Source organism: Ambystoma mexicanum, chromosome 11 (genome assembly GCF_040938575.1).
Source record: "Ambystoma mexicanum isolate Mex_15411 chromosome 11, UKY_AmexF1_1, whole genome shotgun sequence".
In the NCBI taxonomy this organism is placed as follows: Eukaryota; Metazoa; Chordata; class Amphibia; order Caudata; family Ambystomatidae; genus Ambystoma; species Ambystoma mexicanum.
In genome coordinates, this window is record NC_090934.1 from 398,594,270 (window position 1) to 398,611,772 (window position 17,503).

Genomic DNA, 17,503 nt, shown 5'->3' on the forward strand with positions numbered 1-17,503 from the left:
CCCGGCACCTAACGTGAGTACATCAGCTACTCGAGCAATCGTGCACAAACGACCTCCTTTTGACATCCCCCGCCCCTCAGCCTTCTTCATTTCAAAACCCGCTGCGGCGCCAGACCCCTGCTGCTAAATTTCATTAGCAGCAGGGGTCACTATCAGACTCGGCGCCACAGCGGGTGAAGTGAAGAAACAATAAGCCACGGGGAAGTTAACTCCTTTTTCAATCATGTTAGGAGTTAACTTCCCCGTGGCTTATCGGCAGCGCTGATCGCTGCTGCAAAGTTTTATGGGCTTGGCACCGCAGCCTATGGACTAGAAACTGCCCTGTACCCAGGCATAAAGACTCCCTTCCCCCTCCATTGTCCTCGTGTTTACAGGACACAATTTCTTAAGTGCCCAGAGACGGTTCTCGCTAGCATGAAGATGTTTAGTGCGCTTTTTGTGGCCTGTTGTAGCATGTACAATGATTTGTAGTGGAGGCAAAATAGAAGGCGGAAAGCTAATTTCGCTGGTAAAAATCGAAAGCAACCAGGGCCTGAAATACTGTATGAAACTCACAAGATGTTGGCTTTTTGTCAGTTTCAGATTGTACAGTTTGAAAGGACCGTACTGGGTGCGTTTTGTTCCCCCAAGACAAGGGTGCATCCATTTCAAGCAGAATCTAAAAGTGAACGGAAAAAAATAAATAAATGCGGATTACCTCCGTGAGCATGGCAAAGAAAAAACATTTTGAATAAGTAAAAGAAGGTGAACTTATCCACTAAAATTCAGTCTTTGAATGATTTCACTTAAAGGATAGTTCGGGACTTTTTTTTTTATTGTCCCTACGGTTCGGCCATGTGTTTTTAAGCATAAATCGGTAGATCGTAGAAAACTTTCCTATGGACCTTACCAGACTTTTCGTCCATTAACGCACTCGAAATCAGCCGCCATTTTCTGATAATCCTATCATTTCCCCCCATCGACCTGGCTCACCTGCTTTTGCGGCACTAAATCAAATCCCCCGCCCCTGAGCCTGACATCAGCAGACGGGTACCGCCCATTTCCCAACGCCAAAGCACGTTTCGTGTCAACAATCGCTGCGCCTCAGCTAATGAAGTGTCGCCATGGAAATGGCAGGACGCCTCTTTCCTCAATAAGTATAAACACACCGTTTCACAACACACAGCAGCAGATTTTCGATTCCATTACTCTCTCTGTGTTACTTTGAGTATTATGTGACTCGTTTCTGTGCTCTGGTCAGCTACCTTCGCCGCTTCTAGGCCTTGTGAACACCTGTACCATCTCTGTAAATTATTTTACTTTCTTTACCACACAATGGCTACAATAATGCCGTATATGTACGAGCCCGAGTACACCGAGGAAGAACTACTGGAAAGGCAAGCACGCGAAAACGATGGGGATTCGGACGGCAGTTGGGAGGACCAGTCAACGGATGAAGAGCCTGGACCATGTCGCATGGACGGCGTCTCCACCTGGTGCACGTGCAATCGGTGCGAGCTAATGCCAACTGAGGAGGAGAACTGCTGCTGCCGTGAAAATTCCGGGTGCTTGGCCTACATTTCGGAAGGCGAGCCAAGTCCGCAATGCATCACCGAGCTGCCAGAGTTCAGGGAAGCCTGCCTCTCACGGACCGTGTTGAGGATGATGATGGTGCTTATGCACGAACTTCGCGGCACTGTTCGTCCGCGTAATCCGAGTAACGAGTAAGTATACTCTGGTTGTGATGTCAGTGATGCCACTACTATTTAATGGTTGTTTCCCACATATAAAATTACATCTACATATCATTCGAATGCATGTAAATTGGTTCCATATTGTGCATTTTCTAGATAGAATTTTTTTCAAAGCAGAATGACATTTTTTACCTGAATCGACAGTGATAAGAAGGTTTTGTCATTTTAATACAGTTTGCATCTTTCATTTTCACAGGTGGTACAGGCTGGTGGCCTATCGTTGCTTCACTTGGTGGCTTCACGGGAGGCTCGGACACCGCGTTCGGAGAGTAATACCTGCCTGTGCGGTACTTGCCATTAGACAACATTTCCCCAGCGACAGTGGACAATACCGCGGATTTTCCCTGGATGTGCTGCAACCGGAACTTTACAATGTGTAATGTTTATTATTTATGTTCAATTGAAATTAAGATCTAAAATAAAACCCAACATATATTTTAACAATGGTTGTTTTGATTTTGTAAATGAATCTAGTGTGTCTCCATTGAATAGTCTTCCTGTGCCTTGTCTTGTCACACCACATGTCTCCGGCCAGCATCCTCCCTCACGCTGGCCGCCCACCTTCAATCCACATAACCGTTAAACCCATATGCAGCAGACATACATATGTTATTTTGCGGGTTGGCATCAAGCCTCCCGGCCTTGCCTCCTCCCCCAAAAATACTTACCACACCACTTTGTTCAAGCGTTGGCAATAAAAGGCCGTTGGATTTTATTGATACAAAACATGGTTATAGGTAAATAATCAATATAGTTGATCATAATAAATCATCCTTTTGGGCACCGGGTACAGAGATGACCCCCTCTGGCCCGTGCCGCCTTGCCACCACAGGCCAGCCTGCTGCTGACTAACTGCCTAGGCATCCAGGGTCTCCAGGGTGAACTGCACCCATAAATTCTCCTGGGAGGGTGAGGTATTTATAAACTCACCCCCCTGCCTTCCATGTACTAGATCCTGCAGCCTGCCTCTTACATGCAGTTAGATGGCCTCTCCTTGGTGAGGCCCTGCGGCAAACGAGTCTTGTCTGCACGACCACCGCCCCAATCCACCCCCCCGCCCTATCAAAGGCAGTTCGCACCGGGGTACTTGTGCTGGCAAGTGGAGCTGTCAGGGAGCGATAAAGGCCAAGAGGTGCCAAAGACCATGTACACTTCAAAGTGGTCTATAGAGCATGGGTTGTTGTTCCCATGTCTACCTCCAGACCCCGTGTCTCCTGCCAAGCATCCCCCCTCACGCTTGACGCCCCCCTGCAATCCACATAAGTGTGTCTCCATTCACGAGTCTTCCTGTGTCTTGTCTGCACGACCACCGCCCCAATCCACCCCCCGCCCTATCAAAGGCAGTTCGCACCGGGGTACTTGTGCTGGCAAGTGGAGCTGTCAGGGAGCGATAAAGGCCAAGAGGTGCCAAAGACCATGTACACTTCAAAGTGGTCTATAGAGCATGGGTTGTTGTTCCCATGTCTACCTCCAGACCCCGTGTCTCCTGCCAAGCATCCCCCCTCACGCTGGACGCCCCCCTGCAATCCACATAAGTGTGTCTCCATTCACGAGTCTTCCTGTGTCTTGTCTGCACAACCACCGCCCCAATCCACCCCCCGCCCTATCAAAGGCAGTTCGCACCGGGGTACTTGTGCTGGCAAGTGGATCTGTCAGGGAGCGATAAAGGCCAAGAGGTGCCAAAGACCATGTACACTTCAAAGTGGTCTATAGAGCATGGGTTGTTGTTCCCATGTCTACCTCCAGACCCCGTGTCTCCTGCCAAGCATCCCCCCTCATGCTGGACGGCCCCCTGCAAACCGCATAATGCCACGACATATACACGTCATTCATTCACAAACACACCCCTGTTTCGAATTCTTTATAACCCACTTCATATTTCTAATGAGAAGTTCTTTGCGCTTTGCTAGTCAACCCGTGAAGGTGCTGGTTATCTGCTCTTCGTCTCTGTGAACTTCCGTGACCACTTCGAGGAAGCTCGTCAGTTTGCAACCTGTGAACTGCTCCCTGTTCTACGACAAGAAACTACTCTGATCCCTGCATCTAACTGTTTGTTCGTCAAGGTAAGGCCATGTACCATAATCATTTTGCGTCCAATTTCTTTTCGTTCAAGAAAGTACATGCAAGGAACTAGTCACATGTTCTGAGTTTAGTCAAATTATTTTTCTATTTTTTTAAAGTTATTCAAATACTTATCCGCATGTGAATAATGTGTATAGTTCCAAGAACCAAAACGAACCTTGCATTGAACCCTTTATGTGTCATTTAATTTTTTAACACATTGGTATTCATATAGAATTGTTGATCTTTACTTTTCAGAACTTTCCACAATGCCTGCCTGTTCCATTGGCGGTTGCCCTTCGAAGACCCATAAAAAATCTGAAGGTACTATAATGCATGTTTTCCCTAAGACAATAGATCAGATAAGAGAATGGGTCCGATATTGCGGATATCCACCGTCTGAGCTTGAAAGTAGAGTCCTAGAAGTCTTTGCGGACAAGAGGGGTGATCGATACCGCATCTGCAGCAGGCACTTTAGCTCAGACATGTACTCCACATCATTGCTAATAAAGAAGAACACACCGCGAGCGAAGCGAAAATTGCTCTCAACCGCTATTCCCACTCTATTCGTCCACATCCCTCCACTGGTGAGTCAAGTTTACGTATTTATCTCTCGGCCTTGCGGTAGTGTGTAGCATTAGCTAACAATAATTTCCCCATTTATGTATCCACTCAATATGAAGGCGGAAGATTCTCCATCCGTGTCGTTATTGCAGTCATCAGCCACTTCAAGCGCCTATCGGGTAATCTTACTTGGCTATTCTGCCACTGACTTGTTTTAGGCATGTAAATCAATAGTTTTAATTTATCGTGTAATTATTTTACCTAATGGTACACCCTTGTACTCGTCCTCTAGTCTTTGTTTTCAGTTATAATTATTGTTATCCAAAATAATGCAAGTACTGTCTTTCAGGGAGATGCTGAGAAGTCCAACGTATTGACGACAACCGTTGATGTCACTCAGATGCTCGAGGTACGTTTCCGGACAGTTCCATCGATGGAGATCATCAGATCTTGCATTCTTGTAGCGTGATTGTTACACACAATGTTTCTTTCGTTTTTAGCCATTGATATGTCCTTCTGTCGTCGCCCTCCTATGTGTCTTCTTTTTTCAATATTGTGTTCATTACTAATGAAAGTCCTATGTTTCAGGGAGTCGATGGAGCATTAGTCCAAGAAGAAGGGGGAGCATGCAGTTACGGGTCGGCGCAACAGCTTGCAGAAGTGTGCACCGCAGTTACATCGTCCCTTGATGTTCTTATGCATTTCGAGGTATGGATACTGACAGTTAGATCAAGCGAAATCATATGACGTGATTACATCCGCTATACTTCCTTCTTTATTAACGCAAGTACTATGTTTCAGGGAGATGACGGAGCTTCTTCTACAAGAACGTCACCCCTAGTAGTTGATGCAGATCTCTGGGTGGTGACACTTCCAACGATCGAGCAAATCGAATCATATTTAGATATCCATTATTTATTTTAGACAACTGATCATTTGTGCAGGTCTATTTAGATGAGCCGTTGACGCCTGCACAAAGTTTATGTTCTTTTTAACAAAATAGAAAACCATACTAATGCAATTACTGTGTTTCAGGGAGTTACTGAAGCATCATCTTCAATAATATCATCAATGGAAGTCTATGAGGAGCCCGAGGTATGGATCTTGACAGTTCCATCTAACTAGATCAACAATGCGTGAATAATTGTCGTTTGAATGTTCTACACAAAGCGTTCATTCGTGTTTTGCTATTGAGATGTACGTGGGTATTGGTCCCCAAGTACATTTTGTGTTTTCAATATTATTATACATACTAATGAAAGTTCTATGTTTCAGGGAGTCGATGGAGCCTCAGTGCGTGATGGATGTGCTTATCATGAAAATATAGTCGTTGCAGCGCAAGAGGAAGTGGAGACATGCACACACGAGTGGGAGCAACAGCGTCCGGATGTTGAAGTTCGAGGCAAGAAAGTTTCAAAGAAAAGAAAGCAAAAGAAGGTTAGTGTCCTGGTCACTATATTATGTTGTTTTTCACTGTTAATAGTTCAATACTGTAAGTTGTGTTTAAACTGAACATCCCTTTTCCAATCTGTCCTCTAGTTGCGAGTGGGTGTACGAACTAGATCTACACAGACAGTGAAGCGAACGAGAGATGTTGCTTGTCAAACCTTTTGGCAGGGACTTGAGACTGGAGATGCATCGTGCCAATGGGAAGAATATGAAGTGATTGACAACGGAGCTATACCACCACCAGCCATTGATAGTGAATGTCCTCCTGGTAGTTCGGATGCAGTCGGAGATCAATTCACAGAATCCACAACCGCAAAAACTAAGACCGCGAGAAAGTTGAAGAAATTGTTTTATTCACCCATCGCCGGAGAAGGAACAGATGTTGCAATGGAAGAGAATGAAGTGGACGACAATGAAACACCATCAATATCACTGAACATAGCGGAAGACGATATCAGAGATTCTACCTTTCATGTGAGTGACATGTCCTCAACGTTACAGGCCGAACCAGCTGGGATGCAGAGCGACAGTATAAGAAAAGAGGCCAAATTCATTGTATTCGATAGTTGTTTGATTGATATTATTATTCGGATGAAATGTGGGCATTCGGTTGGTGGGGAAGTATGTGGGGAGCCATTGATTAATGTGACTCGTGCAATTCGAGGCACTAACCTTAAAATACATGCCACCTGTACAAAATATCATCCTTTCTCATGGTCTGCACAACCCATGCTGGGGCAACTGCCAGCAGGCAATCTACTTTGTGCAGCGGCTGCACTTTTTAGTGGTTCAAGTTTTAAAAAGTTAGAGTCTTTCTTTCAGTTTGTGGGAATCCATTTCATTGCGAAAACTCAGTTCTACAAATACCAAACCGATTATCTATTTCCAGCCATTAGCGAAGCTTGGAGAATGGAAAAAATGTCTATTGATAGTACATTCGCGGGCAAACGGTTCAGGCTAGCCGGTGATGGACAGTGCGACAGCCCAGGATTTTCAGCCAAGTACTGCACCTTCCACTTTCAGGACATGGAAAGTAAGAAAATTGTGAGTTCGGTGGTCGTGCAGGTGTCACAAAGTACATCCTCAGTGGCCATGGAGAAAGTTGGCTTTGTAGCATCATTGCAAGAACTACAATCGCGGGGAATGGTGATCGACCTGATAGCCACTGACAGACACGTTTCAATTGCCAAGACAATGAGAGAAGAGTACAAAAATATAAATCACCAATTTGACGTATGGCATCTTGCAAAAACAATCAATAAAAAAATGTCGGCTGCAGGTAAAAAAAAAGATATGCAAGGTATTTCACAGTGGTCCAAGTCAATCAGCAACCATCTTTGGTGGAGCTCAAAAACATGTGGAGGGTCGTTGGAAATTCTACTGGAAAAATGGCGGTCAGTAATGCTACACTGTAGCAACGTTCACCGCTGGACCACAAACCAACATTTCCACAATTGTGAACATGGCCATTTGTCCACAGAGGAGGCACGGAAGAAGAAGTGGTTGATTCCTTCATCACCCACTCACAAAGCCATTGAAAAGATTGTATTTGATAAAACTATAACAAGAGATTTGAGGGGACTCAGGGAATTCTGCCACACAGGAGATTTGGAGGTGTTCCACAATATGTGCCTAAAGTACAGGCCAAAACGATTGCATTTTGGCATGGAGGGCATGATAAATCGGACTCTTCTAGCGGTCTTGGCACATAACCATAATGTTGGCCGTCAACAAAGTAGGACGACCGGAACTTTAGGGACGCTTCGCTACAATAAGGCCTTCACTAAAAGAAGTAAACAATGGGTGATCAAACCAGTGTTTGAGGATATGCAATATGAGTTTATTGAGAGACTTATTGTTGATGTCCTAGATAGGCACATACATGGAGCTGTGAACGAACCTGTGCAGGGGACAACTGCATTGCCACCCAACATTGCCTCTGTTCCATGTCCACCTAAAGCAGAGCTCATTGAGAAATACACATCACGGTTTAAATGATTGTAATTTGATTGTCTGTTCTCTCGAGTCTCCTCATGTCGCAGGCCCATTGAATATGTGTAGCTATGTATTGTGTAAATAAAAGTGATTGCTCTGTGAGTCCTGTGAGATGGCCTTACACTGAATGTAGCTAACTAGGAATGTGTGCTCGTTCAAAGTGAAGGTCAGCTGCTTTGATTTTTTGCTCGGGTGCCGGAACGGCCCACGACTCAGTATAAGGTTCTATTGTTATTTGACCTTGACAGGCCGGGACCATCCCGAAAGACTTCTTTTTGGGGGTGTGGGGCAATAACGTAAGAAACGATAATGAATATAATTTCAGAAACGAAAGCCATTTAATGTTCGTTCATTAGAAGAAATAACGTCGGCATAGAAGGAGTGGTATTTCGGGGCTGCCCTACGCACAGACACAATGGAAAATGCTAATATAATGTAAGTAACTCTTTAGATGAGTTTATACCGCAATTTAATTACTATACAGTAGCTTTAAAGACGGGTTAAGTTGTACTTGTTCGTTCTATGTGGCATATTGTTTTGTACCACGCACTATCTTGAGGAGAACCATCTCCTTTTACGGAAGCACCTCAAAACCTTCCTCTTTGCTTCTGCTTTCTCTCTCCCTCTCCCCTGCTACAACTGGTCCACTGTCTGCGACCTCGGTCCTGGGCCCTTCCACTCTCCACCTGCACTGCCTCCCTGTCAACCCCTGCACTGGGGGACTGTCTCAGTATCCTACAGTCCCCCCTTGACGTATAATACCCAGTTGCACTGTCCTAGCTATGAAATAATTTCCCGACCTAATATATAAAATGAATAATTTTAATAAAGATCTGATGGTGAGACTAATTTCATTTTTTATGTTTTTAAAACAGGTACATCCTTCATTATTGTATGTGTCACGAGTACCAGACACCGGCGGATGGCTTTTACAACCGCCAGTTGCTTCTCCGCGTGAACAACGTTACCACCCTGACCATTTTATGGGACGATCGCCAAGTACAAGTATGCCCTTACGCGGTACTAACGGCTAGATGCAACATACAGACCGTTGTGGTGGCCTAGTGCCTCGTTGTTGGAACAGCCATGCGATTATCAATGCGACCGAAGAGCTTATTTTATCGTAAACCAACACCCTGTGTACTGCACACGAACATCGCTTGCCTCAAGACGAACTATTTTGGATCGAGAGCAAAGAAAAATGCAAATCGCTGAATATTCTCTAAACATTTGATGTCCAATAAATGTACTTTGCCAAATGTACAATCTTGCCGTTTGCTTTTAAACCACAGTTTCATATTCCGAATTGTGGCGCTGTATTGTGAGATGATCTAAGACCCTGTGTACAGCAAAGGAACATCGCGTGCCTCAAAACGAACTTTTTGGAACGTGAGCAAATAAAAATGCAAATCGCTGAATATTCTCTAAACATTTGATGTCCAATAAATGTACTTTACCAAATTTACAATCTTGCGGTTTGATTTAAAAGTACAGTTTCATATTCCGAATTGTGGCGCGCTGTGTTGTGAGCTGATCTGTGTTGGTTTCCGGGTTCTGTGTGGAGTCGCGTAGAAGGCGCGTTTGCCTACGCAGCACAGTCACGTCACGGATAGAGGCGGGGAATATGAATGTTTTGATAAAGTCTGTTTCAGGGGTGGGGGATTTGATTTAGTGCCGCAAAAGCAGGTGAGCCAGGTCGATGGGGGGAAATGATAGGATTATCAGAAAATGGCGGCTGATTTCGAGTGCGTTAATGGACGAAAAGTCGGGTAAGGTCCATAGGAAAGTTTTCTACGATCTACCGATTTATGCTTAAAAACACATGGCCGAACCGTAGGGACAATAAAAAAAAAGTCCCGGAACTATCCTTTAAAATATGCATGTTGAATAGCATGGTTGTTATTGACCCCTGGGACACACCACGATCTACTCCACAGTATTGCGGTTCGAGCTTGAGAGGATGCATCTGCACGAATTGAGCATCCATTTTAGGGAGATGAAACCTGCTTTAAAAAGTAGCCCCTAGTTTTCCATGTTGATGAATATAACCTTTAGTAATGCCCCATAGTCAACAGTGTTGAAAGCCAATGCGCGACCTGGGATGACTGATGGTGCCCCCACACACATAGAATCAGGCTGCACCTGAATTCAAGTTCACTTTGTGCTACAAGCAGCCTGCCCAATTGATAATCCCCTAGTAAAGTGTGCAAAGAAAGGTTGAACACCCAATGCCTAAAACGTATACACAAGCCAAAAACTGTTGGCTTTGCCAATGTTTTTTTTTAAACAGGACTTCGCTGATGGACACTCACAGTGCTTATACATCGATTGGCTGAAAGCAGACCTGGTTAAGACATTTTTACTACACCAGTAGTGGTTCCAGCTCAAATTAAGTCATTAACTCTCAGAAGACTTCTTTGAAAAAACACTGGCATGCACTTTGAGTGCAACGTTTGATGTTAAGGCTTGATTAAAGAGAGCTGAAAGAGTTTCCTTCATGCTCAGTACATTGACAGGACAACTCTAGCATGAACCAGATGACTGAGTCCTTTCGCCAATACTGCCATAGCATTGGAACTTGGCTTGTTCACTTGGGGGAGTACAAGCGGATGCATTGTAAATCCACTATTCTTCCCTTATTTTGCCAAAAATTATCCTCAGTAACCACCTAGGTATTTTATAATTACATCAAAATGTGAGGAGTGATTAACTAGAGGTGCAACGCATGAGGGTGCCAATAACCAGAGGGGTGATGGGCCAGAAGAGCCACTCATGAGGGAACCAATGACCAGAGGGGTCATGGGTCATATGAACCAAGAGCCAGAGGAGAGCGATCAACCAGGTGTCCCAAGACCAGAAGGGCGACTGAGCAGAAAAGAGTGACTCACAAGGGAGTCAAGGACCAGAGGGGTGACAGAAAAGCGGTGCAACTCACAAGGGCTTTGCTGCCAAGTGGGGGGCCCATGCCATGCGTGACGCCATAAGTCTGTCCTGAATTTTCACTTTGCATGGAGGTCCTTCTAGGCCCATGCTTATAATTGGAAGAACACAAATACCAGTCCTAGCAATTAACAGGAAATGCCTGGGCTGGCTCAGTGTCATGAAGTACATGGAAATACCTGGCAGGCATGCAAGGGAAAGGACCGGAGGAGAGCGACGAATCAAGGACCAGTTGCACGATGGACCAGAGAAGCCAAGGGTCCAAAAAGCAAATGATGTGCTTTTATAAGTCACACATACAAGAAATTAAAATAGACACTAATTGTTAGAAAAATAAAATGCTATTTTAATAAAAAGTTCCTGAATCACAATGTAATAAAACCTGTTTCATGTGTATAACAGTGATTTATTGACGTTGGGTAGGAGTTACTTAACAGCAGGGTATAGTTTAGGAGCGGCGCGCATGCCGAGGGAGGGGGGGGCGCAATTTAGTGTTTCGCCCTGGGCACCAAATGGACTAGAAACTGCCCTGGGGGGGGGGGGGGTACAGAAGTCTTAGCTGTATAAATAGGTGGTCTTCTCCTACTCCCCTCCACCCCACCTTCTGCGAATGGGTCTATTCGACCACCTCTTCTTTTGAAGGGTTTCTTCTTTCCCAAAGACTTTGTAGTTTAGGTAATCTCTATCCAAATCCCATGTTTGCCTGCCTCTTCTCTTTTGGATTCTCCTATTCCTACTCCTTGCGTTGCAACTCTCCCCAGTGTCTGCTACCTCCACCCCTCTTCACGTCACTCACCAGTGTGACCATCTGCAGCTCACGGGCTTTTGTGCGGGCCGCACCGCCCAGGCTCAGGAAGAAGAGCAGGATGACCTTACTGACCGGCCGAGAAGCACTTGTCACCGCCGCCGTCATTATCTTTTTCCTGCTTGCCAGGATAGCGCCCGGAACTAGAATGTACAAGGCAAGGCTCCCGGGCGAGCCGGTGACAGAACGGACAGGAAGCAGGGCAAGACCGGCAATGGGGGACGATTCACAGCAACACACAGGCCGGAAATTGATAGGGGTTCACCCATAGGAAGCGCATTGGTAATGACAGACTGTCGTACTCGCGTAACTTTCCCATCACAATACGAATTCCTTGGCTCATTAATTCTATGTCAAGTCTTCTTATGATGTATGATTATCAATTCATCAACTCTTCTTATTTTTGTTCGCTGCCACGAGTTATGTTCACATTCTGCTGACTGTTCCTAAAAAAAAAAGATCTTACTGTAATATTGTTTAATATAATGATATCGGAATACAATAAGGTTTGTGCTTATTTGCATTATAATACCACATTTACTTGCTTTTTACTGTACCTCCTCATTGAACGTGCAGTCCGTGTGCCGTATTGACCACCAATGTAAGGACGCACATTCGGGACAAAGGGTCACATTTATGGACATGGAATAACATATAATCACAGAAAATGGAACAAATGGGCATCATAAGCATTGATTCGTGTTAAATGAAAATCCCAACAACATTTTAGTTCTGAAAAGGAGTACAGTGTATGTTTTAAACAGTCAAGAATGGCAGCAAGGGCTATTGAATGTAACCGTTAGGGAGAATTCTCAGAAATTTACTAATTCCTCTCTACCTTAGAGACCACTGGCAACTTTGCTGGATTTTAGGACTTTTAATTTTTAACGTGGAGAGAGGGAGACCCTTTTTTCCCACTCTCATGTATTTTGCCTATAATTTGAACACTTTCTTTTGGTTGTGCAGTCTGACAAACTCCATAGGCATCATCTTTTACATTGTACCACACAGCACCTTCAGTGCAGTGGCACAAGGAAGTCTTTCAGATTTCCCAACGGTTTAAATACCTTCTCTTGGATAAACTTCTGTTTCTAAGAGCAGTGAAGTGAAATTGACTTTACTTGCATTGTAACTTTCTAGACCCAGCACAAGCTATCTTACAGTAGGGTGCTGTAGGGGTTACTTAGTATCCCCTTTTTCTAGTTTCTCATGTAGCATTTTTATGTTACCCTTTCCTTGAATGGCTGGTGGCAGTGGTTTACTTTTAACTACTATGGTGTGCTTTTACCACAGGCTGTGTTCGCAGCCGTAGTAAAGCACCCAAGGGTGCCATTTCTGTCAAAATGGTTCTGGTCTTTTTTTGCCATTTCTTTGTGGAAAGGTCCTTCTTGGGATTTACTCTGTGTGCCAAACCAGGTTTGGTCCCTTTGTTCGTTTTGTCTTTGGCAGGATTCACGAATGAAGCCTGCCTCTGGCTCCAGGGTGTCTAACAGGGACAGGAAGCGAGGGAGGTGCCCGAACTCCCTGGGTGACTGACAGCTAGGCTGGAATGAATGGGAGAAACCTGCATAAAAGGCAAGTTTTTTGACTTGGAAGGCAGAGTTGACCACTGAACGAAGGAATCTGAAGAAAAACTTGGAAGAGCAGCCTGCTGCAACTCCTGGACCATTGGTTTGCCCAGTGAAGCCCTGCTGCTGTGCTGAAGCTCCAAATTTGCCTCGATTAGAGAAGCCCTGCAAGGATGACTACTCCCTTTGAGTTGGTGGTTCCAACCAACTCCAAAGTAAGCCCGTCTGGACATCCTCTCAAAGCTGGTTGGATTTCCACTACTGCTGCTGCTGGAACCGAATAGCCAGGGAGAGGAACACCAGATCGTGTGCGTTGCTTTTAAGTTGGCCAAGAGCTCCAGGAAGATCCTCCAGACTGCCAGGAAGCAGGACTGACCGAGCCTGAGCCACCTCAACAAAGTGCTGGACCCCAAATGCAAGGAAAGCCCATCTCAACAGCCAAGAGTCTGCGGTGGTGCTATTTGCTGAGACACGAGGAGCTGAAACCGCGAAGTGCCACTGAAGAGAAGTTGGCCCTTTTCTCTCACCGACCATCCCATTGAAGTGCATGAGTCCTCCCTTTTGTCCCCACAACTGAGGCCCAGGAACACAGGATCTGCAGAGCTGCACAGGAACAGAAGCCAGCTGGAGCCGTTTTTCTTCTAACCAAAGGTACTGTACAGTCTAAGGGAACTTACCTGTTGTGTAGCCTCACTTGTTCTCAGTTGAGACTTGTCTTTGTTGCTTCTGTAGAGTTGCTAACAGCTGCTTTACCCCACAAGCCTAATCAGCTTGTGGCCCTACTTTGATTTCTTCTTTTCTACAAAGACTTCTGAAACATTGTGCAAGACATTTACCTACCTGCAAGAATTGCTTCAGTTCACCTAGACTTTTGTCCAATTGACCTTGGCCTGACCTGGCTCCCTGAATGACTCTTCTTCCCTCTGACTTTGTGTTTTGTCTTCCTTCCAGGAAGGGGTTAACTTAATTTGCATTGGGGGTTTCCAAAAGTAATTATCTGCTTCAGAACATTTGTGAGATCTGTTGTTTTGTTCTAATAACCTTTCTCTTTGACATACTTCTAAGTATTGCTCTAAATGCAACAGTGATATGTTAATGTCCACAGTGTCCTAGCTATTTAAGTCACCTGAAGGTGTAGGAAGTGTCTGTGTGCCATCCCAAATGGGTTTTTGCTGATTTAGAGAAACTAAGAGTGTGTATTTTGGAGTGTATTTGTGTGTTACTGTTATATTTCTCCTTCTGAAGAAGGTTTACTCAAACTGACTGTTAAATTAATAATTGTTTAATCAAGAAACATTGAATGTAAGAGTTTATTTGGATACTTGTCACTGTAAATCTCTGTGTAACTCCACTACTAATCGCATTAACCACTCTTGATATAAGCCTGGCTGCTCATCACGCTATCAACCTGTGTAGTACAGACTTATACCAAAGGTTGGGTTCCTATTGCCAGGAGGTCAAGATTGTTGTAGTGCACCCAAAGGGTACAGCTCCAAATCTTGCCTAACAAACTGGATCGGTGTAAATATGCACCATGTATAAGAGGAGAGGGAGCCCTAAACAACATAGTGGGTACTGGAGGCTCTCAACAATGTTGAAAGGTGCAACACTTTATTATTATGATTGTATTTATTGAGTGCAGGTGTTGTGGTGTGTGACTGGTTATGGAAGGGAGATGTTGTAATGTAAGTCAGTCTTGTATTGTATCACTGGCCAGGTGTGCATGCTGATGGAATGTTGATGTATGCATGATAGACAGTTCAGGAGAATGTTGAGTGAATGTGTGTCTGAGCGTTCTATGAATGTCAGTTGGGGGCCTGAGCTGGGAGTGAAAGGATGGCCGGTGGGTCTGTTCCTGTAATGTCTGCTTGTGTCTACATGAACCTGTGATGTACATACTGAGAGTAACTGGATCCTATACATATGCATATATGTACATTAAAGCCTTCCTGGACTAACCTACCTGGCTCCAGAGCTGGTCTGTGTAAGTGCTATCAGAGCCCTACTATAATACATAACATTGGCGACAAGGAAGCCAAAAGAACCCACATCAAGAGAAGAGATTAAACACAGGATAGAAAACGGCTGCACCAGTGTAAGAATACAGCAACAAAAAGAAGTAGGGAGAGCTGTGGGAGGGGGAAGAAGCTGCAGTAAGACCCACCATTCCCCCTACATTTCAAAGAAATATCCATCCTCTCCCAGAAAAGCATTAAATGGGTTATCTGGGCGGGAGGCACCCACCAACGAGATAAATGTCTGTTTCAAACATTAATATTGAAGTAAATTGAAAGTTTTATCACAAGTATTCAGAATGCGAACAAATCATGATGTATCTGTGAAAAAAAGCACTACTGAATCATTTATGGTAGAGATATTTAGAATTATGTATCGCAGCCCAGCCCGCACTGCAGGATGGTCGGGGCTGATGTCCCTGGCCTTGAGCGTCTGTCTCCCATGTGGTTTGACCGTCCCCAAGCCCAGCAACGGTTTCAGGGTCCCTGACCTTTCCCAGAGAGAGAAGCTGTAACGCAGGCTAGCCAGAGCTCCAGGAAAGTTGGGGGTAACGTCCGTGGCCTTGGGGCGGCTGTCTCCCATGTAGGTTGACCATCCCCAAGTGTAGTGGCAGTCCCAGGGAGCCTCAGCAGAGTATCCGTCCTTTCCCAGAGGAGAGAAGCTGTTACGCAACCCAGCCAGAGCTCCAGGGTGGTAGGGGGTCATATTGCTGGCCTTGGGCAGCTGACTCTCATGAGGGTGAATGTCCCCAAGCCCAGCTTTGCTTCCAGGGAGGCCCGGGACATACCCTAGGCCCAAATCTGTAGGTTGTCCACATGAGCAAAATTCCTCAAAATCTGCTCTGCCGAAAAGACTTGGGGTTACCAGTGGTTTAGCCTTTTTCTTTTGCGCCCAGGTAGGTGCACCCACACATGTGAGGTACCGTTTCCGTCGGGACATCTGTGGGAACGCGGGAAGGTACGACATTTGTTGTGTTTGCGTGGTTTTCATAATGTTTCCACCCATTTGCTGCTGCCCTTTGTCACACAATCCTTTCATTTCCCAAATGTGACTTACATTTAGTCGCTGCTTTAGGTACTATTCACTTGTCTAACCTGGACAAGTCATCTACACTTCAAAAAGTATGCCTGTGCTCTGCGTGCCCTTCCTCACCACATTTGTTTTCTTTACTTACACATGTAAGTAGGTCTGTTCAGGCTGTAAGCATAAAAAAGCTTTGTACCATGGTTCAGTTTTTGGCTTGTGGTATTGCTTGTCTTGTGAAACATTACAAAAAATGTGTGATTTCCTAAACTGGAAGAGTCGGGGGAATGTAGCAGAGCATTGCTTTTCTCAAAATTCGCAGAAGCCATTACCTTACTAGGCCATCCATGTCCACCACATACCTTTTTTTTCTTTCATTTTCCCAATTTTTCCCCAAACTTTGGAATTTTCCCCTACATAGTTGTTGCCTGACCTGCGCAAATCACCCCTTCCTAAACTTGGAATTTTGTCTACTTTTCAGAAATGTATGCCTTTCTGTCCTCCCATTCAGCTTTCCCACCCTTTTTTTCCATTCCATCCACGCATGACCTGTTAGAAAAAAAGGCCAAAATCGCCGACCTCCCAAAAAACGGTTGGTAAACATATCAAAATATGTTTTATTGGTTTCCACTCAACCTGTTCTTGAAAACCTGGGAAATTGGGAATTCAGCACAGCAAACCATTTGTTCCTAGCACTTATAACGAAAAAACAACAGGCTTCTTTGTACATCATTTTATTGTCATTTTCTGAAAAAACCCTAAATGTTCTCCCTTTTTGGTTATTTTCTCTCACCCCCCTACAGCAAACTAGGATTCCTTGGTGGCGTTACGACCGCCTATGTGTGGGGAAAAAAAGGGGCCAAATTTACATGAGATATCTCATGTAACAAAAAAGTAACAAGGCATTGAATGGCGACATACTGAAATCACCAAAAAATGCCCCTTGGCACTGGGGGGAGGAGGGGGGGTGATCCCATGGCAGTTAAGGGGTTAAACGTTTTTATATTACTGAGTATTAGTTACAGAGATGGATAGGTGAGTGCTGGAGTTAATGCACATGTTACATTTGCTACATCTCAAGAACTGCCAATGTTTCTTTACTATGAAGATAAAGCCAAATCCCTTACCCTTATGCCTGCATTCCTTTAGGCATTATTTTCATATTTCTGAGGTTCCTTGTATACATACGTTAAAAGAGGTGCATCACTGTCAAATTGCCCAATGTCATGCATATCACTTTCAAACAGTCGTCACACATTGCGTGCTGACATTTGTATTATTAAAGCATTGTCACTTAAACAGGAGACTCTGGGAGATTTCACAATTTTATGATAGTTCACAAACCATGG

The 17,503-nt window shown here is 44.7% G+C and overlaps 1 protein-coding gene across 1 annotated transcript in view; it reads right to left on the minus strand.

Annotated features, from left to right (window-relative positions):
* Positions 1 to 11,709, minus strand: part of ACP2 (acid phosphatase 2, lysosomal) — a 714,504-nt gene extending 702,795 nt beyond the window's left edge. The window contains exon 1 of the mRNA XM_069623159.1: positions 11,539 to 11,709. Within this exon, the coding sequence (XP_069479260.1) occupies positions 11,539 to 11,655 (117 nt within the window). The 5' untranslated portion in view covers positions 11,656 to 11,709. The remainder of the gene's footprint in view (positions 1 to 11,538) is intronic.
* Positions 11,710 to 17,503: the final 5,794 nt, after the last annotated feature.